This window comes from Scatophagus argus, chromosome 3 (assembly GCF_020382885.2).
Source record: "Scatophagus argus isolate fScaArg1 chromosome 3, fScaArg1.pri, whole genome shotgun sequence".
Taxonomy (NCBI): domain Eukaryota; kingdom Metazoa; phylum Chordata; class Actinopteri; family Scatophagidae; genus Scatophagus; species Scatophagus argus.
The window spans coordinates 24989156-25015500 of record NC_058495.1 but is presented as its reverse complement, the minus strand read 5'-3'; the positions used below and the strand labels follow the sequence as shown (position 1 = coordinate 25015500).

The window sequence follows — 26345 nt, the reverse complement described above, 5'->3', positions numbered from 1 at the left end:
GTTTGAACGGAGCTGATCAGCTTGACTCAGCCCAGTCTCCTGTGTGAGGAGCTGCCATGATGTTACATTAAAAAGCCATCACATGTTCCAGTGAAATCCGTCACAGAACATCTCCAACACTGGACTTTATATTCCCTTAAGTCTTACTACTGCAGGCGCAAGTCAACACATTTCTTCTAGTTATTACAGCCGTGTGTTTACAGGAATATGTGATATTAAACACAAAAAGACACACAGGACTTTCAGTAAACATTTTATTTATTTGTGTTGCTTAAATATTAATTAGCACCATGCAAACAATGAAACTATGCAGCTTCCATAGCATTTGGACTACAAGGGGACACCTCAACACCAGCTCCCTCAGGACTTCAGAGACAGAATTTATGCTAAAGGAACATTTGTTTTTGTCTCACTGTAAGATGATAACATAAATGCCTAAAAGATATAAAATTCAGAATGTGTCTCAGAGGAGTAAAGCTCTGTTTCCTCCAGGAGCAGGAACAAGCAGGTATGGAGAATTAAAGGATTGATTTTTTATTTTAATTAATTTTTTTATTATTATTATTTTTGATTCATTTAAAGCAAAGAGATGAAAAGACTTTGGGTAAAACTGCTGAGAGAAAACAGCTGAGTGTGTGTGAGTGCATCAGGATTAGCTGCGCTCTTCTTTTATGTAAACTTTAAATTCGACATGTAACCACCAGTCTGCATGTACTGTTTCTAATACTGGTTTATCACATATTTATATCAGTGTACATTCAGTGTACATGAGGTCAAAAGTGACACGCATATAAAGTCATTCCTGCAACACACAAGCGTGTCCATAAAGAAGAATCATTTCATGTTTCCTGTCTTTGGTATCTGGAGGATCTTCGCTTATGATTCTGAAGACTTTATATGATATCAGTGTCCGCGTCAGGTGGCCTCAAACTCAGACCTTAAACAAACAGCAACACATGTTAACAGTCTCAATAAGATCCAGAGTGAAAATGTTCAGAAAAAAAAGAATCTTGTTTACTGAAGCAGCTGCCATTACAAATACGGCAGGGCTCCAAAAACTCCCAGAAGCACAGTGAGTCAAACTGCTGCCCTGGGAAACATGTACCTTCATCACCACGAACACACACTCCGTGGTTTATTTTGATGGATGGCTCGTTGCTACAGGCTGGCTCGGGCATCGCTCTTAAGCTCATCCCTTTTTCATTTTGAAAGACATCTTAAGTCATGGCCTGGGGAAGCCTTGGGACCCCCCCAGGAAGAGTTGGAAAACATAGTGCAGGAGACGGGTGCCCGGGATACCTGCCCCTGCCACCCGTCCCCGGGTAAGTGGGAGAAAATGGAGGGATGGCTTGATTTTAAATAATGAATGAATAATGAATTTAAACCGACAATGGTTCTTTCTAAAGCTGCCACTTTACCCAAATATTTAACACGACACAAACAGTCTGGACAGCAGGAGCAGCAACTTCACAAAAATGCAAAGCAACAAGGAAAACATTTTGTTTTGACCAAAACTCACAGCTTTTAGTCAAGTGGCTTTTTACACCCTGCACCCACATTTGATTGAAAACCACATGATTACGCCTTTAAACAAAAATTAAATAAAGTCACAATAATAAAGAAGGTTCACCAAAATCAGTATGCAGGAAAATCACAAGTGCATGTGCAGAAGTAACAACAGGAAGTCTGACCGGACTGAGAACCAAAGGCTGCATGACATCAAGATCATGTCGAGGGTGACATCAGAAGCCAGCAGAGATTTCTTCACACAGAAGCAGCTGTAAACCTGCAGAGTGTGACCCCGAGAAATTTATGGCTCGACATCGACAAGGCACCAGCCCTTGATGTCCCTGAAGGTGGAGCAGTTGAAGCCGATTGTGAGAGTCTTCTTTCCGGTCTTGTAGGGAGCAAAGGTGAATTTGATGGTGATTCTGGAGTTTGGCCTCAAATCTGCAAACCTGTGGGAGACACAAAGAGAGATAAGAAAATTTGGATGGGGAAACACCACTCTGAAGTGATGCACTGCTGTGCAGTAAAATCTATCCCAGCTAAGACTGGTACCGAACCAAGTTTTGCCAAGTGTGCAAAACTGTCAAGTTCCAAAAGCTGATCGATTTAGGCCAAAGTGTAGCTAGTTTTAGAAGTTTTGGGGTCTAACTAACACACACACACACACACTCACTTGTATTCCATGTCCTTTTCCCACAGGCCACTCCCTGAGAAAGTCAGACTGCAGTTCTTCAGCGTCTCCTGTGCCGGGTTCATGAAAACCACTTCCCCATATGTCTCACGGTTCACTCTGACCGGACCGAACACCTGGAACACAACATGAACACATGAAGTATAATATCACTGCCTCCCAGTTCTGTCAGACGTCATGCCAAAGCCATCGCCGTGTCCTGGTTTCCCTGGATACATCACAGAAGACCAAACAGGAAGAAATGCCTGGCAGGTGTGTGAGTGAGCAAAGCCAGCAGCAGCAGGAGATTTAACTCCCACAGGACCAAACATGTTGCTCAAACATCGTAACAGCACAGCGGAGACAAGACGAGAGAAAGTCATTGATGATGACAGCTTGTGGCTTCCACGCAAAACTGACACAGAGATCGGTGAAGATTTTACTAAGATATAAAATTAAACAGCAGTGATTTAGCAGCTCCCTTCAACTCGAAGCCGGCTTCACGGAAGTCCTACTCTGCTGTGATTGGATAGGACTCAAGTTGTGTTAGTTAGTTGAGCAGCAGCAGCTGGTAAATGATTACAGGTGAAGTTGGACTTCGCTGACTTATTGTTTTCAATTTTATTTTTTTTTAATTATTAATCTGTATTGCAGATTGATGACTGCTGCTGCAGTCAGTGGTGGAAAATGGTGGACATGTGATCTCTTCCCAACATCGCCGATGTATTTTAACCGTCGCCTAAAGCCAACTTTTTATGTTCCCTACAACTTCGTCTGCAAACAGAAATTTGTTTTGGTTTATTTTGGCTACTTTTTCTTGTCGACGAATCCTCTCTTAGCAGGCTGACAGTTTTGGCTTTCATGTCCTCACAAGTATTGGATGGACTGCCATGACACTTCACACGTGGCGTCCACACTCCTCTGGCGTTTGGCGTTTCCCTTAAAACATTAAAAAATTTTGCTGCTCCCCATTCAACTTGAAAACTCAGGGGCTGCATTTTAGTCTGGACGGCCAGCTGTGGAAATGATGACGCAGACGACCAAGTTTGTCCTTCCCTGATTCGTCACGTGCTTAATTCAACATGGGTGAGCGTTGTTGACTTTGTCGTCTATGCTAGCAGCTGTTGTGCAGTTAAATGTTATGACAGACAGAAGTTTTCTACTGACTTTGACGGAGATGGGAGGGTCAAGCAGCACAACGTCGTTCACAGCCAGGCATGTGTTGACTGGGTTCAATTTGTCCATGACCACGGCTGAAATCTTCATGCTTTCACGGTCCACTATGTGTTCATGGTAGACCAAGAATGGGACCAGGACTGGGATGAACAGATCTTCAAGAGACGGTGAAAGGGAAGACAAATTTCAGTTTCAATTTAAGTCAGTTCACAACAAATCCCACTTTCTCATCAAACCTTCATGCTATCGAGACATGCGGATACATTTCCAGAATTCAACAATCACATGTCCACAGAAGAAGAGTCACCTTTGCCAGGCTGCAGCGTCTCCTCCTTCACCTCAGACTTGATGTTTGCAGCTGGTGTGCCGTTGTACCTCATGGCCTGGACGCTGATGTTGATGGACAGCTGCATGGCAACAGCACTCTTACTGTGCAGCACCAGCTTCAGGCTCACGTCTTTTCCGTTCATCGGTTTGGACACCTGCAGCAACACACCATGAGAAAAATGATACATGGAAGGAGAGCTGAGACATGGAGGACATGGAGCTGTCCTGCAGACGGGGACACAGACCCTTGGAATCCCGTGTACTTAAAATAAAATTCACTAACTGGTGGAAATGTCCATCTGTATTGTATTTAAGCAAAGTCCTAACCAGTTGTTAGATTCTTTGAGGGAGGCGGGCAAAAATACAAAACACGCTTGAGCTAATTAAGGTTGACACTGGGACTAGTACACCTTTTTGCCCAGAGTTTGCTCTCTCAGGGTACATACAGGCCACTGAATGTAACCCAGAAGGACAGTTCACAGACACACGTTTGATTAATGTTCAATTCTAGCGTTTCTGTAGAAGAATAACTGTTAATAAAAATTTTCTTTTTTTTTCTTAAATGACATTTTAAGAAAACTTCGGTCAGGGCTTAATTTGTGGGACCTCCATGATTGGCACCTTGTTTGAATGGATCCGGCGCCTTCTTTGCCAGTATCAAAATCGGTCAGTACATTCTGTGTTAATATGTTGGGTTATCTGTTACACACAGATAGCAAACAGCTAATTTCTACAAGCATATTCAGTTGAAATGCTGCTCTTGAATGTTACTTAAACTTACGTTTACTGGAAACACAGATTGTATTGTACGATTACACACCTGGACCCGATTACACACCTGGACTAAATCTACCTCGATTACACACCTGGACTAAATCTACCTCTCACCTTTTGCACTCTGAAAAAAATGGTGTATTCTGATACTGTTTTACTATTATTTATTTTCATATAAGTGCCCTTTAGTGTATTTTATTCTATTTTATACCCAGTATCTCATGTCATTGTGTGTTTTACTTTATTGAAGTATACCGGACTGCTATGACGACCTACTGTCCCCTCGGGGATGAATAAAGTCATCTATCTATCGATCTATAATCAGCCTAACCTGTTGGGAAACGGAGCCCTTTAGTTTTGTTGTGAAGCAGAGCCAAAGTGCACTTATTGAAACAAATCCAAACCTGATGGCTAAAATTCTCCATCAAACTTGACATAAAAGGAACCACATTCTCCAGCCATACTGTGAGATAGTGGAATATTACATACAGCCATTACATCACTGTGCAAATATCCGGTGGTTACGCCCAGAAGTGCATTCCTTCTTTGGGTGTGTTTTGTACCCACAAATAAACACGACTACTAACATAATTACAGGTGAGATTTTTTTGAGTTACAGTTATGTTTGTGTTGGTGTTTTGGGTATTCTCTCATTGCAATCCTTCTTTAGCTTGTCTGTTAAAGATGTGGGAAAACGGCTTCAGCGTGGCTTCAGGTGAAGACACATGATGACATATAAACAACAGAATGCATTTTTCATTTCATAGTAATAACAAAATCAAAGCAGCTGATTTTAAATTTGGTGACTTATGTTGCTCTTATAACACCAATGAAGGGTATCTCTTTGGAGCAGGATCAGGAAGTGAAGCTTTTAGGTGTTGCCCCAGGTGATCAGCTGGTCTTGTCAGCTGGTTTAAAATAGTCAGAAAAAAAAACCTCCAGTTCAACAGCTTCGAAGGGGAAACTTGGCGGTCTCTGGTTTCTGTGACGTACCTCTTCAAATCGCATGGTTATTTGCGGCACTTGAGGGGTGCTGTCCACGTTTTCCTCATTCGCCGCGTTCCCTCCTGTCTCCTCATTATTGACTGGCTCCTCCGTCTCCTCATTATCGACCGACTCCTCATTCACGTCACTGTGCGGCATCCCTGCATTTGCGACGTTCACCTCCACGTCATCGTAGTAAGCTAGTTTGGAGTAGTCTCTGGTGCAGGCGTATTTGAACACAGACCTCTCCTCTTCAGTTCCTGTAAGGGTAATAATTGTGTCAGTTTCCACAGCCACTGCTATAAAGCCTTAACGGCTGTCTGTGTGTGATCAGTTTGGTCGGGTGAACGCACCCTCTCTGTGTTTGTAGGTGTCGGTGATGTTCAGCCTCTTGTTGGAGCCGACAGACTTGGTGGAGATATTCTGACCGACTCTCTTAGTGTCAGACCAGATCTTCACGTGTGACCCGTCAGCTTTGACCTGGCGGCACACAGACAATCAAAAAAAAAAAAACAACAAAAGTAAACATCAACCATTAAACAAAATCCTGTTTATTGATAGCTGTCTGTCCTTTAGTTGATGAGGTTAGCCTCCAGCTCTGCTCACTGACCAGCCAGTCAACACAGTCGGCGTTGACCTCAGCGAAGACAAACGGGACGTCGTATTTCAGGTGTGTTTCTCCATCCAGGATGGCTTTGACTGGCGCTGGACCACAGCAGAAAACACCTAAAAGAGGAGAGACAATTAAAATCATGAAGTAGCAAACATTTTTCAAACAGTTTTCATTTTGATTTATTGTGTAAATCAAAAATAAGATAAGATAAAATAAAATAAGAGAATCCTTTATCTTATCTTATCTTAACAGAAAAGGATTCATCGTCTGGGGTGCATGAATGTGCTTTCGGACACTCTGTAAGCTTTCTGATGTGCAGCCTTCAGGGGAGAACGTTCAGCAATTCACACAGGACACCCGACAGCCACAGGTACAGTGTATTTTAAATTGGAAAAAACCTTCAGACACCGTTGACCTCCTCACTTTACCTCAGATGTTTTTATGGCTCTAAAAACATGTTCATTATCACATAATCATCACTATTTCGGTCGTAATGAGCTGTATTATTATTCAGAACCATTCAAACCACTCAATACCATGTTAGAGCAGAAAGAGGTCAGTGTGTGCAATTAGGACAAGAAACAAGGCCATCGGAACAGGGAAGAAAATGTGTCCCAGTTAAAGTTTATGGAGATAAACAAGCGAGTACCATCACTCCTCTCCTGTGGGGTTGGATCCAGAACTTGCCAGCCGTCATATTTGCCATCTACTGTCAGGTCTGGCCGCCTCATCCACCCCTCCACCCACACGTGGTAGTTCCTGAAACACAACACAACATTCAGGTTGTGCAGCAGACTGAATCGTGACACTGTAAACTGATTTAGAAGGACCGGAGCGTTGAGTAGCACGGTGATCTGCTCAACACACCACGCTGTAGAGATCACTGTACCTCTACTGTACCTGCTATTCTAGAATACTCTTTAAAGATCACATTTTACAACATGAAATGTGTTTATATCTTTTGTGTTTTTTCCCACAACAAAAGATCAGTTATGGAGTTTCTTCTCCTTCTCCCAGAGAAAAACCAAAATCCAGAATATGTGAACATGCAAACAGTTTGCAAGTGCATTTGCTGCTTACGCGACACGGGTGCTTGGTGTCGAGCAGCGACACCGACGCTGCGCTGTGCAGCACTTTGCTCCAGCTTTACGATATGGCCCGAGGGTTTTCAGATTCACTATGTAGCTGCGGTTAGCAAGTACTGACATGTTGACATAATTTTTGGCCTGATAATGTGCCTCATCATGACTCCTTGTCCTAATCTGACCTATAAAAGCTGTGAAGTGGCATTCATTAGGAGCAGTAGATTACACACCCACAGGAATTTAAAGCACTGTGTGCCAAACTGAGGCATTACAATGCAAGTGTTTAAGCCTTGGCCACACTGACCTGATTATTTGGCACAGTGAATTCACAAAACCAGTTTATAATTGACTAATATGACTTTAAACACCTTTTATCATATGTGTCATTGTTAATTACTTTTATGTGAAAAGGTCAGTGGTAAGAATTATCAGCCAATTAAGTCTAATTAATTCAGTTTAATGAGACTAAGTTATTCAAAGTATTCACATTACGGTAACTAACATGACTAAAAAAACCTGCAATCCTTTACACCGACCTTACGCAACAAAACTGACATTTTACAAGTAATTAAAATACTATAAGTCATTTTGAGTGTGGCCTCTCACCAAATACTGTCAGGACTCGGTTTCGGTCTCACTCCGTAGTCGGCGTGGTACACGTCAATGATCAGATTCCTGTTGTTGTCGTGGGCTGACTGGAAGTTGGTGATCACGCGGCAGGGGATACCCAGCAGACGCATCACTGGAACCAAACACAAAGTGTGGAGTCATTTAAAGTCCATATCTGTCCGTTTGTTTGGCACCAGGAGCTACTAATGTTACCTTTATCTGCATACAGCTTTTTGTTTTTTAGCTTAAGGCTACTCTGGTTTGTTTAACTTCAGTGAGACTTAGGAGTAAATCTGTTTGTGTGTTAGTAGTCTATTGTAACAGCTCTCAGTCATGTTATAACATGATATTCACAACTAAACAGAACATAAGTAGGACGGCAGCATTACATCACATATTCTACTCATTTTAGTCGTACAGACAATATTTCTTTTCAAGTCGTCGTACTAAAGTTTTAAAACAGCACAGAAAACGCTTGAGAATTCAGTTTTATTTATTGATCATTTGCTTAATTCATTCAATAGAAAAAAACTTTGCGCCAAACTAAATATATTCAGTCTACAATAAAAAAATAGAAAAGTGGCAAACGTCAGTGTTTGGCATTTTTACTTAAATGGCTGAATTAAACGATTAACTGAGTACTTCATTAACTGAGCGTCTGTCTTATGAGGTGTTGTTACCTGAGCACATGACGCCGGCGAACACCCAGCACTGGCCGTACTTGACCGGGTAGCAGCCGCGTCTGAGCCACTGCGTGAGGATGGCGTGACTTCCGTTCCAGTGAGTGGGCGCCACGCCGCCCGTGTACGGAGTGCTCCAGCGGCCCTGCACGACGCCGCGGTCATCGTTACTGTTGATCTGGAACAAAACAAACCGGTAAGTTCTCATTCTGCCTTAAAAGTCTGACTTTATTCAACCAGATTTAGACGTTATGTCAGATTGTCCTTCCTCAGAAGGGCTGAGAAATGTTTTTAGCTTTTTAAATTTTGAGAACTACGGCGTTTGTGCCGACTCTTCTTCTTCACCTCGTTGTTAGCGCGTTGTTTACAAAACATCACTGCCACCTACTGTCAATATGCGGAACTGCATTATTAATCCAGAATTTGAGTTAAATGTTTTCCGTGTTCACCATCTTGGTTTGAGTGTTAGCATGCTAATGTTTGATAATTTAGCACTTGAACACTTAAGCTGTGTTCAGGGTAACACAGCATCGCTGGATTTGAGCTAAAAATGTCAGACATGTTAGTAAGACGTTGCTTTAAATGTTTGTGGGGGTAACGCAGAGCATGTCCTACCATGGCGCTGACCACGCGGCTGACGTAGATGGGGTTGCAGCGAGCAGAAACATCATCAGCTGGGTCCCTCTTGTGTTTGTGGTTGAGGTCCAATATTTTCATACAAATCTCCACCATGGACTCCTCAAACTGGACGGGAGATGATGGAGATTGAGTGATAACATGAGCTGCTTTTAAAATTTAATTGTATTCATGGTGAAAATGTGATATTTAACTACAGACTAAACTTAAGACATCATCTTGGCGGGTTATTTCAGCAGCTGTATTCATACTTTCAATTGTGTGTCCTACATGATAGAAAGTTAAAGTTCCATTGAAGCAAATAATGGCCATGAAGTTTTGAGTTTTAAATCAGTTTATTTAAAACAACTGAATGCCTAATCGTTAAAATTCAAGTACCGACTACTTGACTCCTGAAAATCTCAGAGTAGAACTGGTTTTCAGAGTAAAATGTTTCAGTGTGTTTACTTTGAAGTCAAATTTCCTAAATAAAATATTAATTGTGTGTGTGTTAGAGTACCTGCCCATAGTCCCAGTTCATAGGGAAGATATAGTTTCCACTTCCTTTGTAGATGATTCCTTGATCATTCATCACATATTCCTGTCTCTGCTCTTCATCGGACAGAAACACCCAGTCACCTACAGAGACAGACAGATGATAGTTAACATCACATACTTGTATAAGTAATAGTCCTGTAAGTAAATGTACATAACAGTTATGAGCAAAAGTTTATGTGCCTTTGGTATTTTTTTTTACCATAGACACAATAGTTTTTGTGTCTATTTATATCTATAAAGATGGACGACATGTCTCCACTTCCTCCCACTGTACAAAAGTGAAGCCAAAGTATGGCTGCCATCTTGTTCTGGTGACATCATTTGGAGCCAGGGTCTATGCAGTAGTGACTGGGAAGTGGAGCCACAGTATCGAGTTCTCGCCTATACATCAGTCTAACCCAATCAGGAGCGGCTCTCAGCTGTGAATCTAAAGCGACAAAAACCGTCTTCGGGAAAAATTTATTTTACATTTTAGTTTGGCACATGTCCTGTCTGCTGACATGAAGGGGGAGGGGCTTTGTGAAGTGTACTGCAGCCAGCCACCAGGGGGCGACTGATGTTTTGACTTTTGGGGAACTCGCATGTCATCCATCTTTGATTCAATGAGAGAAATCACCGCGGCGTATGTATTCAAGATGATTGAAGCTGGTTTTGATGAGTTTTATTTTATTTCTGCTGAGTCTGAATCTAATGAACCACCTACCAGGACACCAGGGGTTGAAGAGCACCAGCAGCGTTCCCAGCAACCTTTTCTCATTCCCATGTGTCACACTCAGGTTGTACATCCCAATGGGGGCGTCAGCTGGGGGGGTAATGGTCAGGTTCAAGATGCTCGACAGAAGGGAGTAGCTCCTTTCCTGCTCGGCCTTCCACACTGCTTTTGCCAGTGGTGAACGGTCAACACGATCGGGGACACCGAAGTGTGACATTGTCCCCCGCTCCTCAGAGGGATGGCTTCCTGTGGAGAGAAACTACATTCACGCTCTGCTGTGACAACACCCTATATGCACCCATTAATCCTTTGGTTTTCACTGACTAAACCATCCAATGAAAAAGAAAGTGTCAGCGTGATGTTTCACTTACTGTCGACAAATCGCAAGAAAAGACAAGAAAAAAAATCAAGAACACTTTCACCCTTTAAATGTTGTGTTGTTAATGGAGCCAAAGCCTGATAAAACTCTGTCTTCTGTCTCTCTCTTACTCTTTACACTAACAGTAACACACTAACGTATTTTAAAATACAATGCTTTTTATACAGGTAGAAAATGACATCATGTGGAATCACTTTGGCGTCCCCTGTAATCAGTGTGGCCCAAACAGCAGCTGACTTGGCATTGGGACGATGTGGTCTTGACTCTCTGTCCACCTTCTCATGTGGACAATGTCTTTACTGCCTGTGAATTCGTGTTGTGTCTTAAACAGAACGAAGCCGGAGAAGAAATAAAGAGACGAAACAAGTGGTCAGCTCACGTACCGTAATCTGCACCTGTGGGTGGAGGGATAACGCTAAGCCCCGCCCACGGCGGAGAGGAGAGCAATACAGCATAAAATGTAAGCAGAACGCAGTACAGGCTCACGTGGAGCTTAGCTGACGCGAGTGCAGGGACATCAGGCAGCAAACTACTGCTGTCCAAAAACTATTTAAAACAGATAATTTAATAAAAGACCGACCTGTCACTACGGTGAAGGAAAGCGGGTGAAAGACGGGGTTGAAGGGCTGATTCAGTTTGAGGGTCAACTTGAAGGGCTGGCCTCTCCTCACAATCAGCTGATCCACCGAGATTGCACTGGTGTGGTGTTCAGTGTTGTTGGTCTTCGAGTGGAAGTCCACTTCACTATAGACTGAAAGAAATGAAAGCATGAACAAGTTAAAAGAAGACCTAGCTAGAAAAGCTACAGACCTTCATCAGGTTGCTAAAAGAGAGCGCAAGCAAGTTCGTCGACTCTTTAAAAAATAGATTTGACCTTAGGAATATTTGACTTTGTGATTATCCACGTTTTATAACTATAAGAAAGATAGTTTGCACTGAAGGTTAAAGTTGGTATGTTGTTGTGTTTGTGTGTGGCCTTCCGGCCGAGGGTTGACACACTCCTTCATGCATTGTCTTCTTCTCTTATCCCAGCAAGACGTTTTGAGTCTGTTTCCACATTTTAACCACCTACGCTCTGCCCCACCCTTCTGTCTTTTCCTTGACTACGCTGATGTCTAATGTGCTGTGTGAGTGAGTCAAATCCACTTCAGTATCAGGTTTTCCCGACATGATCGTCATGGCCAAACTAAACTGTAACAGACCTCACACTGTGCCTTTTGTCACTTTTGTGTTTTGCATTTAAAGTGATCTGTGACCTTGAAGAAACTCTTTATGTAATAACTTGTGTCCAGTTCACTTTTTGACCGGTGATGTTTTTTTCAGATGCAATAGAATAAAATATATAAATATAAAACAAGTAAACTGTCCAATGAGATGGAAAAACTTAAGTCTAGCACAAAATGCTGATTAGTGCTCAGTTTTTTGAGTTGCACTTGAATGAAAGACTTGGTTTCGGTTGCCTCCCAGTGTCTCAGACTGAGAAAATGAAGGATGAGGACAGTCCATCAGACAGCTTCATCTCATGTGTGGCTCACTCAGCTTCACCTGAGGTTTCTCAGTTACTAACTTGTCTAACTTAGTCCAACTACTCCGACCGGCGTATTTAAACCTGCAGTTCAGGTGACCAAACCATGAAGCAAAGTAGAATTTTGAAACAGTCTCACTCAGGGTTTTGTGATCAATAAGATTAACTAACTCCCCTGAAAATCTCCTCAGAAAATCAAGCCTTTATGTGCATTCCTTGAAGATAAGTTTTTTCTTTTTCTTATTTATTTAACAGGCTTTGTGGTAAAATCCTGCTCGACCCAAACAATAATTTCTCAAGTCCTAACAACACTGATCTGCAAAGTGCTACTTTTGCTCCATGAAGGGAACATGTTGACGGGCCACAGACTCAGCTGGTTCACTTAAGGCCTCTGGCTCCTGAAGTGGGCCAAGCCACCCACATGCTTAAACAAACAAAAACTTTGCAGTTTGCAACAGTGTACGGTGAAAACGGTAGGCAAGAATGAACACATCACTGAGTGTCTTAACAACTGGACAGAAAACCCAGTAAAAACCCCTTAGGCAAAGTCTGCATGATGCACAAGATGTTTAGTAATGTTCTTAACGTAGCCAACTGCACAGCATCTGCACCTGTGTCACTTTTGTTTTGAATTGCTGGAATAGCCTTGTAAAAGGCGGGTGGGGGGGTCTGAAGCAAAAAAACCAGACAGGTGACTAGGCAGTTGAAATGTAATCCAGCAGCATTTTTTAAAATGTGATTTACTATTTGAAGTTCACATTCAGTGGTACGCAGCATCGCCCAAAACGTGACTTTTCATCTGCGCATCACTAAATGCTTACACTAAACATACGCAGTGAAACACAACACACATTTCATTCACACATGTCCGAGGGAGTCTCTCTGGCTGCAGAGACCCACGCCACACAGGACAAGATACCGCGACAAAGTTACAGAAAACACATTCGCTTGTTAGAAGTGCTGCTGTACTTACTGTGCCCTGCCATCTCGCCGAGCGTTTCTCTCTTCAAACAGCAGATGTGAGGACAGCAACGTGTACGCTGTCAGACAGTCAACAGCACACTGGCAGGAGACTCAGAGCCGACTGACTTAAAAAGGCCTGCCAAGCCCAACCCATGCAACAGGTCTTGCAACCTGGATGTTCCTGGGAGTTGAAAGGCTGCTGCGATCAGGCTTTGTTCCAGATGACTACTATCCCACCAATATTAGAATTGATTTAGACTATAGTGGCTGCTACACAGATTACTGTGGTATTGCAAACATCTGATACAGGTGTGGAATCACTGTGTGATGTGTGCAGGTGCCTCCTCACCTCAGTCTCCACGGCTTCCTCATGTTAGGTGTTGACAGCTAACTGCTCACTGTAATTATTATTCACGATAAACACTCTAATTATGATCAGCACGCTGGAGTGACAGAAATGAAAGTCAGAGTCAGACGGAGGATTAAGTGTGTTGTTGCTTGTATTGTTTAGTGCAAGTCACATGGAGAAGACAACCCAAGCAAAGTGGTGAGTTAATCGGACTGGTTTGTCCTGAGCTGATGAGGAAACTTACAGAAATGACAGGGAGTGGCTGACGTGACAAAAAAAAAAACATTACAGGCACACTTGGATGTAGTGCTTATTCTGCAAAAATAACAAATAAAACAATTAAAAGATGATCATTATTTTGTCCTTAGATATTTTGTTTTGTATGGGCAGAACAGGAGGTTGTTGTATCTTTAAACTCTGTGGAAACAAGCTGAGAGCACAGCGCAGACATATCATCACCACTCAACTTTTACTTATTCACGCTCTTTTAGCTCCTTTAGCTGCTACACTCACTGCAATGTATAAACAATCTCTTCCAGATCGTGGCTGATATGTTTCTGTCTGTGTCGTCCTCATTTCTGCCTGTTGCAATGCTGACCGATCTTTACTTTCTAAAGCCATTAAGGGGAAATGTGACTTTCAGAAAAGGTTCATCCAGCAGGACGCCGCACGGTGACGAGAGGCACTGCTTTTAAAACGTCTTTAAACGTCTTTAAAACGCCACCAGCAAAACAGCAAAAAATACTTTTAAGGTCTCATAGACAAAGAGTTCATTTTTTGCAAATCATTTTGGTGGCTGCTGATGAAGGCGATGCAAGGTGCATCATTTTGCGTCACATTTGTCTGGGTGTTGTCACTGCTGTTGTCAACGCCACAGAGCACGTATGGCCGTTACAGCTGACACGCTTGTACACAAGTGAAACCTTGAACATAAAATGTCACGCCATCAGATTGGGCAATGAGCACTGGGAAAACTTTGTTCGGGAAAAAGTCGCCTCTTCCTGCAGGTAATCGTGTAGCATATTTTAAACTGATGATACAATGATAATATTTACATGAATAATTTCATCCTCATAAGGTCTTTTGTGTGGTTAGGGTTTGTAAAATTCTCTTATTGCTCAACAGCACTGGGCTGATGCTGTGATGTGACATAATACTTCTCAGAAAGTGATGTGAACCCTTCACCACCCCTGAATCATTCAGCTGACAGTTAGTAGTGCTGAATGTATGTGTGGGTGTGTTGGTGTGGGATTAGGGTAGGACTTCTCCTGAATAACAAAGTGTGACTCAGGAATTTTTTCAAGTAGAAGATTTTAGGAGTTGGTTGTTTAATTGCTGGCGAAATGTCATCGATTGCTGTACAGGAAGAAAAGTTGTAGAGTAAGGATGGAAAATTATGACATGCAATCAGCGTTAGGGCAACGTTTGACAATAAAATGTTTCTATTCTGTCTGTTATCAAGGATCAAGGAACTTTTACTGTCATACCAGCTCACATTTACATGCTTATGGTACGAAATTAGGACTCAGGCCCCAGGAGCAATAGGGAGGGTATAAAAGAATATGAAATGAAAAGTTGACCAAAGAAATAGAAATATAAGCTAAGTAAAAATAGAATATATATGCTAAGAGACAAATACAACATAAAAAACTAAACATTCTGAGAAAAAGAAATAAACAAATAAGAAGCCAGTTTAGCATGTGCAGCATAAATATGCATGTATGAAGTGTGTGCTAGTGTGAGGTAGTTTAATTCTATTAGATTTACTGTGGTTTCCATCGTGTAAGCGATGATATATGAGAACTCAGAGAAGTGTTTCTGTACTTTCACATGAATTTATAAAAACTAAGGTCAGTCTCTTATTTTATTTGTTATTTGTTTCCTACGTTGAGCTGACTAATTTTTTTCTCTCTTCCACTTCCTGGGATGGTTTTTCTCCCATGACTGGCACAGGTTTGCACAACTAAAACTGTGCCAGGCCTGAGCTTTTTATTGTTGTTCTGCATCAATGCCCTGTCCATCTGATCAGCACTGACTGTAAGTGGTTAAATACCTTTTTTCTTCAGTATTTTAGGCGGCAGCCACAGTCCCACTACACTGTGGGAAATCTACGACAATGGCTGTGGTTCACTGACAACAGGCTGAGAATCATGGGGCAAGGAGACATGAAGCAATGCTTAGCAAAGACACACAATCTTCCATTAATCAATTAAGTCTTTTCTCTATTTGCCAAAGGTGGGTGGACTGAGAAGACTTGCTCTTCACCGACAACACTCCCTTCACACAAGAGAAGACGGCCAGGAGGAAAGAGAAGAAGAGGGAGTTCATCTGAGGTCAATACCTGTAGCTCCATGTGCTGAATGTGAATTGTGAAACGACATTTTGGATTCCCAAACGCAAAATTCACTCCGCATGGACACATTTTACACAGACTACGTACACTTAACTTTATTAGGTCCACTTGTACAGTCAAATGCAATCCGAACTGCTCTGTACAGTTCAGTGTTTGTTGACACTAGAGGTGTTTATCAATTAGACATGTTAGCACTGAGGTCATAGTTTGGGTTGTTTTGGACAGGATATCACATTAAGAGGCGTTTCTGCTACACTATATAGACAAATGTATTGGGACACCTGACCATCACACCAACAGGGACTTTAATGACGTCTCATTGTAAACACTCAGACAGCTTTGCAGCTCTAACAGCTTCCACTCTTCTGTGAAGGCTTTCCACAACATGTTGGAGTGTTTCTGTGGGAATTTGTGCCCATTCATGCAGTAGAGCATTTGTGAGGTCACACACTGATGTTGGACCAAAAGGCCTGGCTCACGATCCAGCACGTTTGTTTAGTTTTGGCTGTAAGATCTGAAGCCTTCAGCGTGTGCTGCTCTGTGGCTGCCATCACGACCTCGTGTTTGTCATTTGTGAACCAAAGTGATCTGTGCTTTACGTCTCAGAGTCCTCAAATGAACCACATGTGCTTTATGAGACAGTTTAATCCTGTTTTATTTTGTTAAGCTCAGTCAAGACAGGCTGGTCACACTGCAGTGAGACACGTTCACCTGAACAGAGTCCATCACACCATGTATTCACTTTAACTTCCAAATTACCACCACATTCTGGTTATTTCATAGTTATGTTACAACATCACAAGAATGATAAGATAAAAGGAAACTGATGACACCCAGAAGCATCCTGAACAAAACAAAATAAAGTTAAGGCAGAGAGCAGCAGAAACAGCCACACATCTCATCAGAGGTGAAGTACACAGCACAAAAAAAAAAGAAACAACACTACATGGTACACCTTTATATTTTTATTTTAATATTTGCCAAGTGTAGCTGAACTTCTCTTTGTGGGAAATTTTCAGGCAGGAGATAAAAGAAAAGTGCGAAACTTCACTATGCGTCTGTTCTGTTTTTCCTGGTCTTTGACAGCCAACAGTTCAAAACAATTAAAGAGGTTTGCTTGGTATTTTAATTAACCCAGCTGGTTTCTGTTCCTGGAGCAGCTTGTGTGTGCATCTGCCAAACAGCCAAACGTAGAGTAACTATGCAGAGGTACGAAGCATGATGTAAGGGAGCTTCTTTCCACAGAGGCGTTCATGTCAGAACACAGATACTTTGTTTTAATACACACCCACCCACACACGCACGCGCGCACGCACACACACACACACACACACACACACACACACACACACACACACACTTCTTTCAACAAAGTGGCACACAAATCCACAAAACACCCTGTGTGTAATTTATCCCCACAGAAACACTAGCTGTCTTGGTGAATTAGTTCTTTGGCTTTTTGCAGGTTGTGATCTACGGCTCCATCTAAGAACTGAACCCAGGTCAGCTGTGATTCCCCACAAACGTGACTGGACCTATGGGGAGAAAGGAAAGGAGCAAAGGTGTGATAAAATTGAAACAATACAGAAATTTGATTCAAACTTATTTTCTGATAATCAATCATGAGCTGTCATGAAGGAAGCGAACAAGCTGCCGAGTTTTGTTTCTTGTCTTATCTGATGTGATCCGCTGATAGGACGACCTGCAGACACACCACCCACATGTGTCACTAATGTCCTCACACACCCAGCAACTTTCTCTGAGGATATCTGGGTGTCTGTCATGCTTTCACTACTTTATCCAGAACTGGGACTCTGTTGTGACATGTCGCATTTCACAAGTGACTTCGTATGTTGCAAGCCATTAGTGGGTGGGTCTTACCTGATGATCCCCAGAACCTTCTTCAACTGAGCTGCCAATTTAGACACCTGGAAAGGGAAAGAGGAAATGTGTATTTTTTTTAATAAAATATTGCTTGCTTTTATTTTTAACATTTCTTCCTATGGAACACTGATACGCCTGATAAATGTAGCTGCTCTGGACATGTTATTTTAAATGTATACATCGTACAGCAGTTTGTGCCAAAACTCACAGGCTGGGACGTGTTTGTACACTAATCACAGGAGCAGCTGGCACAATCACTTTTACCACTTTAGAGACGCAACCAGCCACAACTTGATCTGCTCTGACTGCTACAGATGTTTTGCTTTGTTTCAGTAAAACTTAACCTGCAACACACACGATGGGTCAGCTGGGTTGGGCTTCTGTTAATCTCAAAGCCCATTGGTCATCATCCCATGACGAGTTAGCCTCTGGGGGAAACGGCAAAAGTTTCCAGTGAATACCTGAATAACCAAAACCAAGACTTCCTCCAACTCCTGTTTCCAGTCTGATTGGCGCAAGAATGGACGTAATACAACGTTTTGGCTGATCTCTACGAGCTGATGTCTGCACGTTCTTATGTAAAGATAAATTAAATAAAAAAGCTAAACTGTTGGCAGACGACAGCTGATGGGTTCTGAGATTCCTTTTCAGCCAGTGTGTTCTGCCTCTTCCACCGTTTATTATCTACTCAGACAACAAAACAAGAACCAGAATGTTTGTCCCCGTCTGTGTCCACACAGTGGACGCTGAGGACATAGAAAGCTGCTGCTGGTCCTGATCGATACAACAGGTGACAAAACAGATGCAGCAGGTTTCACAGAAGTGGAAAGAACCGTGGACTGTATTCTGTACCGCGATGCTGCTGTCAAACATTTTGCAAGCGCAAAGTAACCACAATAAATAAATGAATGAATAAATAGATAATTCCATTCAATTCAAAGAAACCAAAACTATCTGACTGTGAAGATACCATCCAAGGAGAGAAATTATGTTATTTTATGACTGAGCTGAGCCTTTGCATTAAAAAAAAAAACAAACTTTGATGTACTTGTACATGACATACACACCATGCAGCAGGTCATGCATTATAAAATTTTGCATGGCGTATAATCCAAGCTGCTGTGTGTTTCTGCTGAATGAGACATGTACTTTGTGTGCTTTGTGTATAGCGTTCATAACTGTTATGACCTTTTTGTAGCAATGAGGATGTGTGTGTGTGTGTGTTGTGTGTGTCTTACGTTGCTCTCCACTCCGCTGTAGTCCATGGGCGGGTAGAGACAAAGAGCCAGATCATCAACACTGAGGAGACACGACAGCAGGAGGCAGAGGTTTCTTTTGACTGCGTTTGTTTTAACTGGGAAAAGTGAAGTTTGTTTTCACACGCAACGGGAGGTGATTAAGCGTCATCCAGTATGAATGCATGCCGGTATACTTCAAAAAACATACATGACTTTCCAGGTTTTAAAGTCTCCTGTTACAGGAGGAAGTAAGAAAACTTTTCCTGCACACAGTCTGATCTGTTTTGAACTGTTATGACGTGACGTTTACATTTCCTGTCTGGTGAGCAGACACCAAAACAATCAGGAACATCACACTTTGATTCAAATAGCGGTAATTTATTGCTGTGATTTGGTGTCGTCTTGATATGCTACAGCAACACGATGATATGACTGTGTGTGTGTTTCTACCCAGGGCTGATTTCCATGGTGACGTCGGCTAAGTCGTCGAGCTGAGCCAGGTTCTGTGGTGTGGCGACGTCACCATTGGCTTTGACGGCTGACGTCAGCTTCCTCAGGCAAGCTGCGGACGCTTTCATCAGCCCCTGGCACGGGCCAATCACGCGCCGGTCCTTCTCAGACCAGTAAGTGTCTTGGTTGCCTCGAGGCTCCTGTCCTTCCTCGTCATCATCGAGGACGTCACTGAATGGGTCGTGTTCATCGGCTAACGCCTGGGTGAGGATGCAAAATGCTGCGTGTGTTTGTCAGGACTTAACAGGCTTTACTGAGGGACTTCAATCAGCGTTTACGACATTACTGTTTCTGTACTATCCTAAAGTTATTAAAAGCACAGGTAAACATTGAGGGGTAAAACCAGAACCCAGAAGGCTGAAATGTGATAAAATAACTCATAAAACAAAACAGATGTGGAAGCATGTGTGAAATAGAAGCCTAATTCAATTTACAGTTGAGATAAAGAAAGGCACCAGCCACCATTTGTGTATTCTCAGTGTGTGTGTGTACCTGTTCTATTTCCTGTATGGCATCTTTTACAACACCAATCTGAGAGGACAGAACCACCAGCACTGCTGCCTTGTTATCTGAGGAAAACACACAGAAATGTATGAAGCCCTCCTGCTGTGATTTAAATATTGTACAGCCTCTGATTGAGCAGATCATTTACCAACCCTTTCATAAATCAGATTCAGATTCATAATATAAAGTCTACAGAAACTGTGATTTCATACAGACAAACAGAAATGTTTAGACTTTCAGGACGCCATCACCAGCAGGCTGCCAGTAAAACCATTACTGCTGCTGTCACAAGCTACCAAAGCTAATGCTAAAGAGAGCAGGCTGTAAGCTTGTATCTCTGCGAGACTCCAATAACAAAACCACTGATCTAACTGATCAAACCTGAACCTTTACGCTGTCCTGTCAAGTCTACTGACCTTGGGGCAACTGGGCAAACTGGTCGCAGGCTGCCCACACACCTCCTGTTGAGGTCAACTGTTCCTGGGTCAGACTAGTGGCAAGCAGAGGAAGAGCAAGAAGAAGAGAGGCCGAAGAATTCAGACAAAAAGAAAAGAGAGAAGACCAGATATTTCAGCAGTGTGTGTGGGTGTGTGCATGTGTTTGTGTCTTTATTACATCATGCTCTAGTGCAGCTTTCCATTAAAACTTCTATGATATCTGAGCCAAACTCTGTGTTGATGTGTGCGAACCTCTGCAGCGGTGAGCTCAGGATGACCTCCACCAGCTGGGCGACTCCCTCCAGAACCTCGACTGTGGCGTCTCTGACCTGTCGCCGCAGACTGACACCTGAGGCACGGACAGGAGAGACGGCACAAAACATCACTTTATATCCATTCACAAAATGTCAAGCAGCAGGCACAAGAGGCTTTTGAGCAGCAGGCTCTTAGTTACTCAATATCCAGTCTGGTGAGTGAGCCTCTGCACAGAGTTTTAACATCCTGACTGTGAACACTTAAAGGGCAGCAGGAAACGCTTGTTGGGAAGCACATAAAGAAACTGTAATCGTCTTATCTTATTGTTATTAATACTTCACTATCAAGCCAAACCACATTTCAAAGAATGAAATTGGAACAAACACGTTAGTCCTCAGTGGTAGGAGTCGTAATTACTGCTGGGAAAATCCCAACATGCCCTAGTCGAGTCAAACCAGGAAATCTGTCACTGAGTTTTACCTTGGCTCTTTGGTAGCCAGTAATACACTGTAGACAAAGTCAGGACACTCTTGAGGATGGAATCTGCTAACTTTTCTCCATCCTGCAGCGAGAGACACAAAACACACAACTATGTTGAGTATTACGATAGGATGTTTATATGACGATATTTTCTTTAACAACTTTCTAGTCCTTATGCCACCAGATGCATCAGCGTCACCAAATGTGAGCATCGTCAGACCAAATATGCAAAATTCTTTTGCAGCATCAGAGCTGGTGACAGAAACTGAGTGAAGTGATAAGGAACGCAGGCTCTTCATCGGCCACGAGACTGCAGTCCTTAGAGCTGGTAGCAGAAAGGAGAAGGATGAACTGTTGTCCATCATCTCCTGTTTCCTCCACAGTCTACTTGTCTAAAAAAGGGGGAGCACTTTAACAACACACTCATTCAGCTTCATGACACAGCAGGTCAGTCCTGCAAGCTGCCATCACTTTCTCTAACAAAGCTCCTGTGTGTCTGGGCAGGAGGCTCCTTTCACAGTGAAGCATCACACTATTTTCCCTTTAAGTAGTATGAACGGCACAAAAAAAAAAAAACAAAGCAGTGAACCCAAGAAATAAAATATTATTTTCTCATCATTTCCTGGCTATTATCAAAAGAACAAATAAAGATGTCTGCCTCTCTATCACAGTCCCAGTGATAATCTGACCTGTTGTGACGGCAGCGGAGGTTTTGAGAACACCAGGCTGAGTTTAGTGGCTTCCTGGGACACGGCCTTCACTGCCTGGTCTGAAGACACAAGAGACACCACATTAAAAGAGTCCACTAAACGGCTCGGAGATGGTGATCTAATTGCATGAGGGCCTGATGTGCTTCTGGACAGAACAGGATAAAGATGACTTAAAGGAAGGAGCAGCCTAATTTTTAAACATACAGAACAAGCAAGACATCCAGGGTAACAAGCTGAGAAATGTTATTATTCATTAAAAAGGAAGAAGAACGAAAGATGGTCCAGTTATACTCAACTCAGAGTGTCCCAGAAGTTGGAGAGGTTGAACGCTCCATCTGACTCATTGGACTCTCCCTCTACAGTGGAAAATTAGCAACCGGTTAGGCAAAATCATTCATATGGACAATTTATGTGTAATGTCAAAGTGTGGAAAAAAAATGTCTAGTTTACTTCATGACTCATTTTTAAAGTTACTGTCTAAAATGTAGGAAAATAAGCAAAATTTAGAATTTGTCAGCCACAGAAAAAAATATGCAAAGAATTAGATAATTAACTGTGTGTTTGATTTGATTAATTTGGCCTGAGTGGGAGTAGGAGTGTTGGCCAGACAAAGCAAGACACCTGAAGACACCAAGTCAGCTCACTTGTGGTGCATTTTTAGCATTTTACAGAGCACATGTAATAGAAACATTAATTGAAAAATTATTTGTTAGTTGCTACAAATTCCTACAGGCTGCTCAGGTGACAATTCAATGTTACAAAGTAAATTTTGTCAGCATGGCAAGATTGTACTGATTCTTAGCGAGTGTTGCTTTAAGTTAGACACTGGCATTATGTTCATTTTGTCTTCTTTTATTTCTTCTGTGTCCAGCTTGCACGTGGTCAAAGATTTAGCCATATTATTATACTAGTTATATATTTTAGATATTTCTGGGTGTATTGAGTCACTGTGTGAAACATGTTGCACTGATGTGGCATTTACTTCACTGCATTAGATAAAATTAAGCACTGCACACTGGCTTATCCTTACAGTATCTAAATAGCTTTCCAGACACAGTGATACTGCAATACAAAATATACAAATACTGACTGCTCACTTTATATCTACTCAAACCTCAAATGCACACTCATCTACCGGTGTCACAACATCTCCCTCAGAAACTGGTTTACAGATGTGGGAATTCAGCTTCACGGTCATTTTGAAGGCTGTGCTTTGTGCTGCTGAACTGCAGTGCGTTACTGAGGTGTTCCTGATGTTTTACATGTACTATAAAACACCTCGCAATACAACTCAGTACAACAATACTCAATACAGCACCACAGACTTTATCAAAATTGGGTGTAAACTACTTGGAAAACAAACTGACAATTGAGTATTTATGTCAAGCTGTTTCATGAACTTCAGAGGGGAATTTGACAACATTTTAGCGAGGAAACAGGAACACCACAGCATAAAAGCGGATAAAACTGACTCTGTAAAACCAAAACCAAAAATTCAAAGCATAAACCCAGCCCAGCGTCCGTAAAAATAAACCCTTTAGCTTCACTTAAAGCTAACGTTAACGTTAGTACATTTCGCTTTGAGCTAGCACGAGTAACGTTATAGCTCGATCAGATGCTAACGTTAGCTAGCCGTGCGTCATATCCGTAGATTTAATGTGTTATTTACCTCTGACTCGATCCCTAACACACTGGATTGAGTTCAGTAGATTCCGCAGAGGCACACACACATTTCCACCACAGTTATCAGCGCTCATGTCAGCAAAGTGTTCAGAGAGCTACGTTAAAGTTACCGCGGAGATACATGTGTGTTGTGGAACTACAAAGGAACAGGATATTGCAACGGGGACACTTATGAAGGGAGCACCGAAACTCAAAAGATGGATGACGCATTTAAAACGTTTTGGTGACGTCCTGTGGTGAAGCCGCAGTATTGCAAGTAGAGATCGACTCCATTGTGTTAAAAAAAGAAAATACACACATATATATATATATATATAAAGACAAGAAAAAAAAAAAATATATATAAAGAAAATATATGTATATATATATATGGATAGATAGATATACACAATATACCACTATACTTCGTCTTACATACACATAATACATAATATTTATAATATTAAATGTGTACTTTGAATACATGTGCATAGGAATAAAATATATGAATGTGTGAGTGAATATATATAAATATGAGAATGAAAATGTATGAATATGTTAATTAAACACATGAATATGAAAATAAAAATATGTAGGTGTAAGAATAAAACTACATTAAGAGAGAGGAGCATGTATGTGTGAATGAAATATAGCTCATACGGCCCCTCATGAGGTTTGTTTCCCTTTACATTTGGTTATTATCACCACTGATCAGACTTAAGTGTGCCCACATAATGCTGCATGTGTTACCAAATGAAAATAAATGGCTTAATGAATGTAGGAAAACTGCTTCAAGAATATAAACCTTTACATGTTAAGACTACTCTCTGAGAGTCTCATATCCTGTCTCTTTGAGCTTAGACATTCTGTCATCTGTTGCTTTCATTTGTATTTGCTGGACTAAAGGTAAAATGGAAAGGCTATGACTCCAATTCGTCCCTCTCAAGGTTAGTTTCACGGCATAAATGAAAGTAGTAAATTGTGTCTGAGGCCCATCATTTTTCTCTTGACACTGTATCTAATTTCTAAAAGGAGTGACAGGAGGATGACCCGTAACACCAGCATATTGAGTGCTAGAAATTGATGGAAAATTCTACAATACGGAAACTGGAAGTAACTTTAAGGTACATGTGGCTTTCAGAATCTCATTAACTAAACAAGCTGTATAAAGCCCTTCGCAGCGGATAAACTGCCTCAAGTGATGTCAGAGGCTGCAACACTTTAATGTTAGTTTAGTTTTTTAAAGAATTGTTTTAGATATAATTAAGACAATGCAACACTTTCACCAGCTTTACTTGAGAGCTGCATGACAAAAGCCCTCTCATTCATTACTGAGTTGATGGTTTCTCCCCGGGATCTTAAACCCTCTGACTTGCAATGTTTTTCTGCCTTTTTGCACCACTCTTCTGTTGCTCCCACTGCTGACATTTATGTGGGATGTCCTTCAGGTCTGGTGGTTTGCTGGCTGTGTCATTGAAGTGTTCCTGGTGATGTTTGTTTCACGTGACCAAGACAGCCCTTCAACCCGCGCCTCTGTCAGTTATCTACACCATTTTTATATCTTTAACTACATCTAATGAAGTTATAAAAGTGCACAAAAATACTTAAACAAGACCAAGAGTCTACAGTCATATTAGCAGTTCTGTGAGGCTGCAGTTGCTGTTTAGTATGTTTACCATTCACTCACCTTTAGCATGTTAGCATGCTAACATTTACCACGAACCACGAAACACACCTGGCTCACAATGTGTAATTAGATCACCACAGTCATTAGGCTTTATTTTCTGGGCACTTTGAATATCTGTACCAAGGTTTACAGAAATCCATCAAATAGTTGTTGAGTTATTTTAGTCTGGACGAAAGCATCATACCAAAGCATCATGTCATTCTTGTCTCATTCCCAATCAGACAAGTTCCACTGATGGGCAGAACATCACCGCTTCACTTCTACAAGTTAAGTACTTGCTTTTTGTTTTTCCTAACACGCTGAGCTGATGTCAGTCAGTCTGTTTGTGCTCTTGTGTCAGAAAGCTCTGAACACTGTGTCTGCTGGTTGATACGCTCTTCTGCTGCTGTTGCATTGGTATCGGTTGTTCAAGTTATGTGGCTGAACTTTGTTTTCATCTGGTGCTTGGCTGGTTTGTGGTCCTTTAATACTGCTACATGGTGTTGAAATATGAATATTAAAGTCTGAGTCTTGGAGGCCTTGTGTTGTGGGTCGGTTGCACTAAACTGAGCTGTTGTGTGGGTTTTATGCTGTGTGTTGAATGTGATACGTGAGTGCTCTACGTATTCTGTATTCTGTATTCTGCTGTGAGGTTTTTATCTACAACAACGGGTTATTAAATGTTTAGACTTCAGAATATGTTGCTAATATTAAGCTGTGCTGTGAACATTGCTGCTCTCTATTTTAGCACTGCTGTTTGCCATGTTGGATTGAATTTTATCTGTTTGTCTTCTTTCAACTTCCCCAACTTTTTCTTCAGCTTCTTCTTCTTCTTTCTTCTACCCTCTTTCTTCTTAAGCTTTTTCCTTCTCCTTTCCTCCTCCGTATGTCTTTGTTCTTTTATTTTATTTATTTACTATCTTTCTTGTTCTTATGTCTTCTTTCCTCATTCTTCTTTCTCTGTCTTTTATTTCCTTTTTCTTTCTTCTCCTCTCACGCTTTCTTGTTCTTGCTTCTACTGTTGTCTTTCTGTATTTTGAATTCTTCTTTCTCTGTCTTTCTTTTACTTTTCTTGTTATTCTTTCCATCTCCTTTCTTTGTTCTTCTTCCTCTTCCTT

At 41.7% G+C, this 26345-nt stretch overlaps 2 protein-coding genes and 1 long non-coding RNA gene across 3 annotated transcripts; 1 reads left to right on the top strand and 2 right to left on the bottom strand.

Annotated features, from left to right (window-relative positions):
• Positions 1–240: 240 nt before the first annotated feature.
• tgm8 (transglutaminase 8) lies at positions 241–13334 on the bottom strand. The gene is made up of 15 exons (XM_046384995.1): positions 13190–13334; positions 11272–11442; positions 10304–10558; positions 9563–9681; positions 9043–9171; positions 8428–8605; positions 7745–7880; positions 6703–6812; positions 6051–6166; positions 5794–5920; positions 5450–5700; positions 3663–3837; positions 3347–3510; positions 2183–2316; positions 241–1958 (listed from the first exon to the last, which is right to left on the bottom strand). Exons 1-15 carry the CDS (start codon positions 13200–13202, stop codon positions 1811–1813), a joined length of 2226 nt encoding a protein of 741 aa, XP_046240951.1. The 5' UTR covers positions 13203–13334; the 3' UTR covers positions 241–1810.
• Positions 8342–16173, top strand: LOC124056990. The gene is made up of 3 exons (XR_006843040.1): positions 8342–8623; positions 11023–11151; positions 15764–16173. It is a non-coding gene; the product is annotated as an uncharacterized LOC124056990 (long non-coding RNA).
• Positions 16174–16831: 658 nt separating this feature from the next.
• Positions 16832–23752, bottom strand: ccndbp1 (cyclin D-type binding-protein 1). Its single transcript, XM_046384993.1, has 11 exons — positions 23569–23752; positions 22196–22255; positions 21879–21958; positions 21190–21271; positions 20707–20803; positions 20434–20507; positions 20006–20082; positions 19454–19713; positions 19004–19064; positions 17763–17809; positions 16832–17416 (listed from the first exon to the last, which is right to left on the bottom strand). Exons 1-11 carry the CDS (start codon positions 23654–23656, stop codon positions 17308–17310), a joined length of 1035 nt encoding a protein of 344 aa, XP_046240949.1. The 5' UTR covers positions 23657–23752; the 3' UTR covers positions 16832–17307.
• Between the last annotated feature and the right edge of the window lie 2593 nt (positions 23753–26345).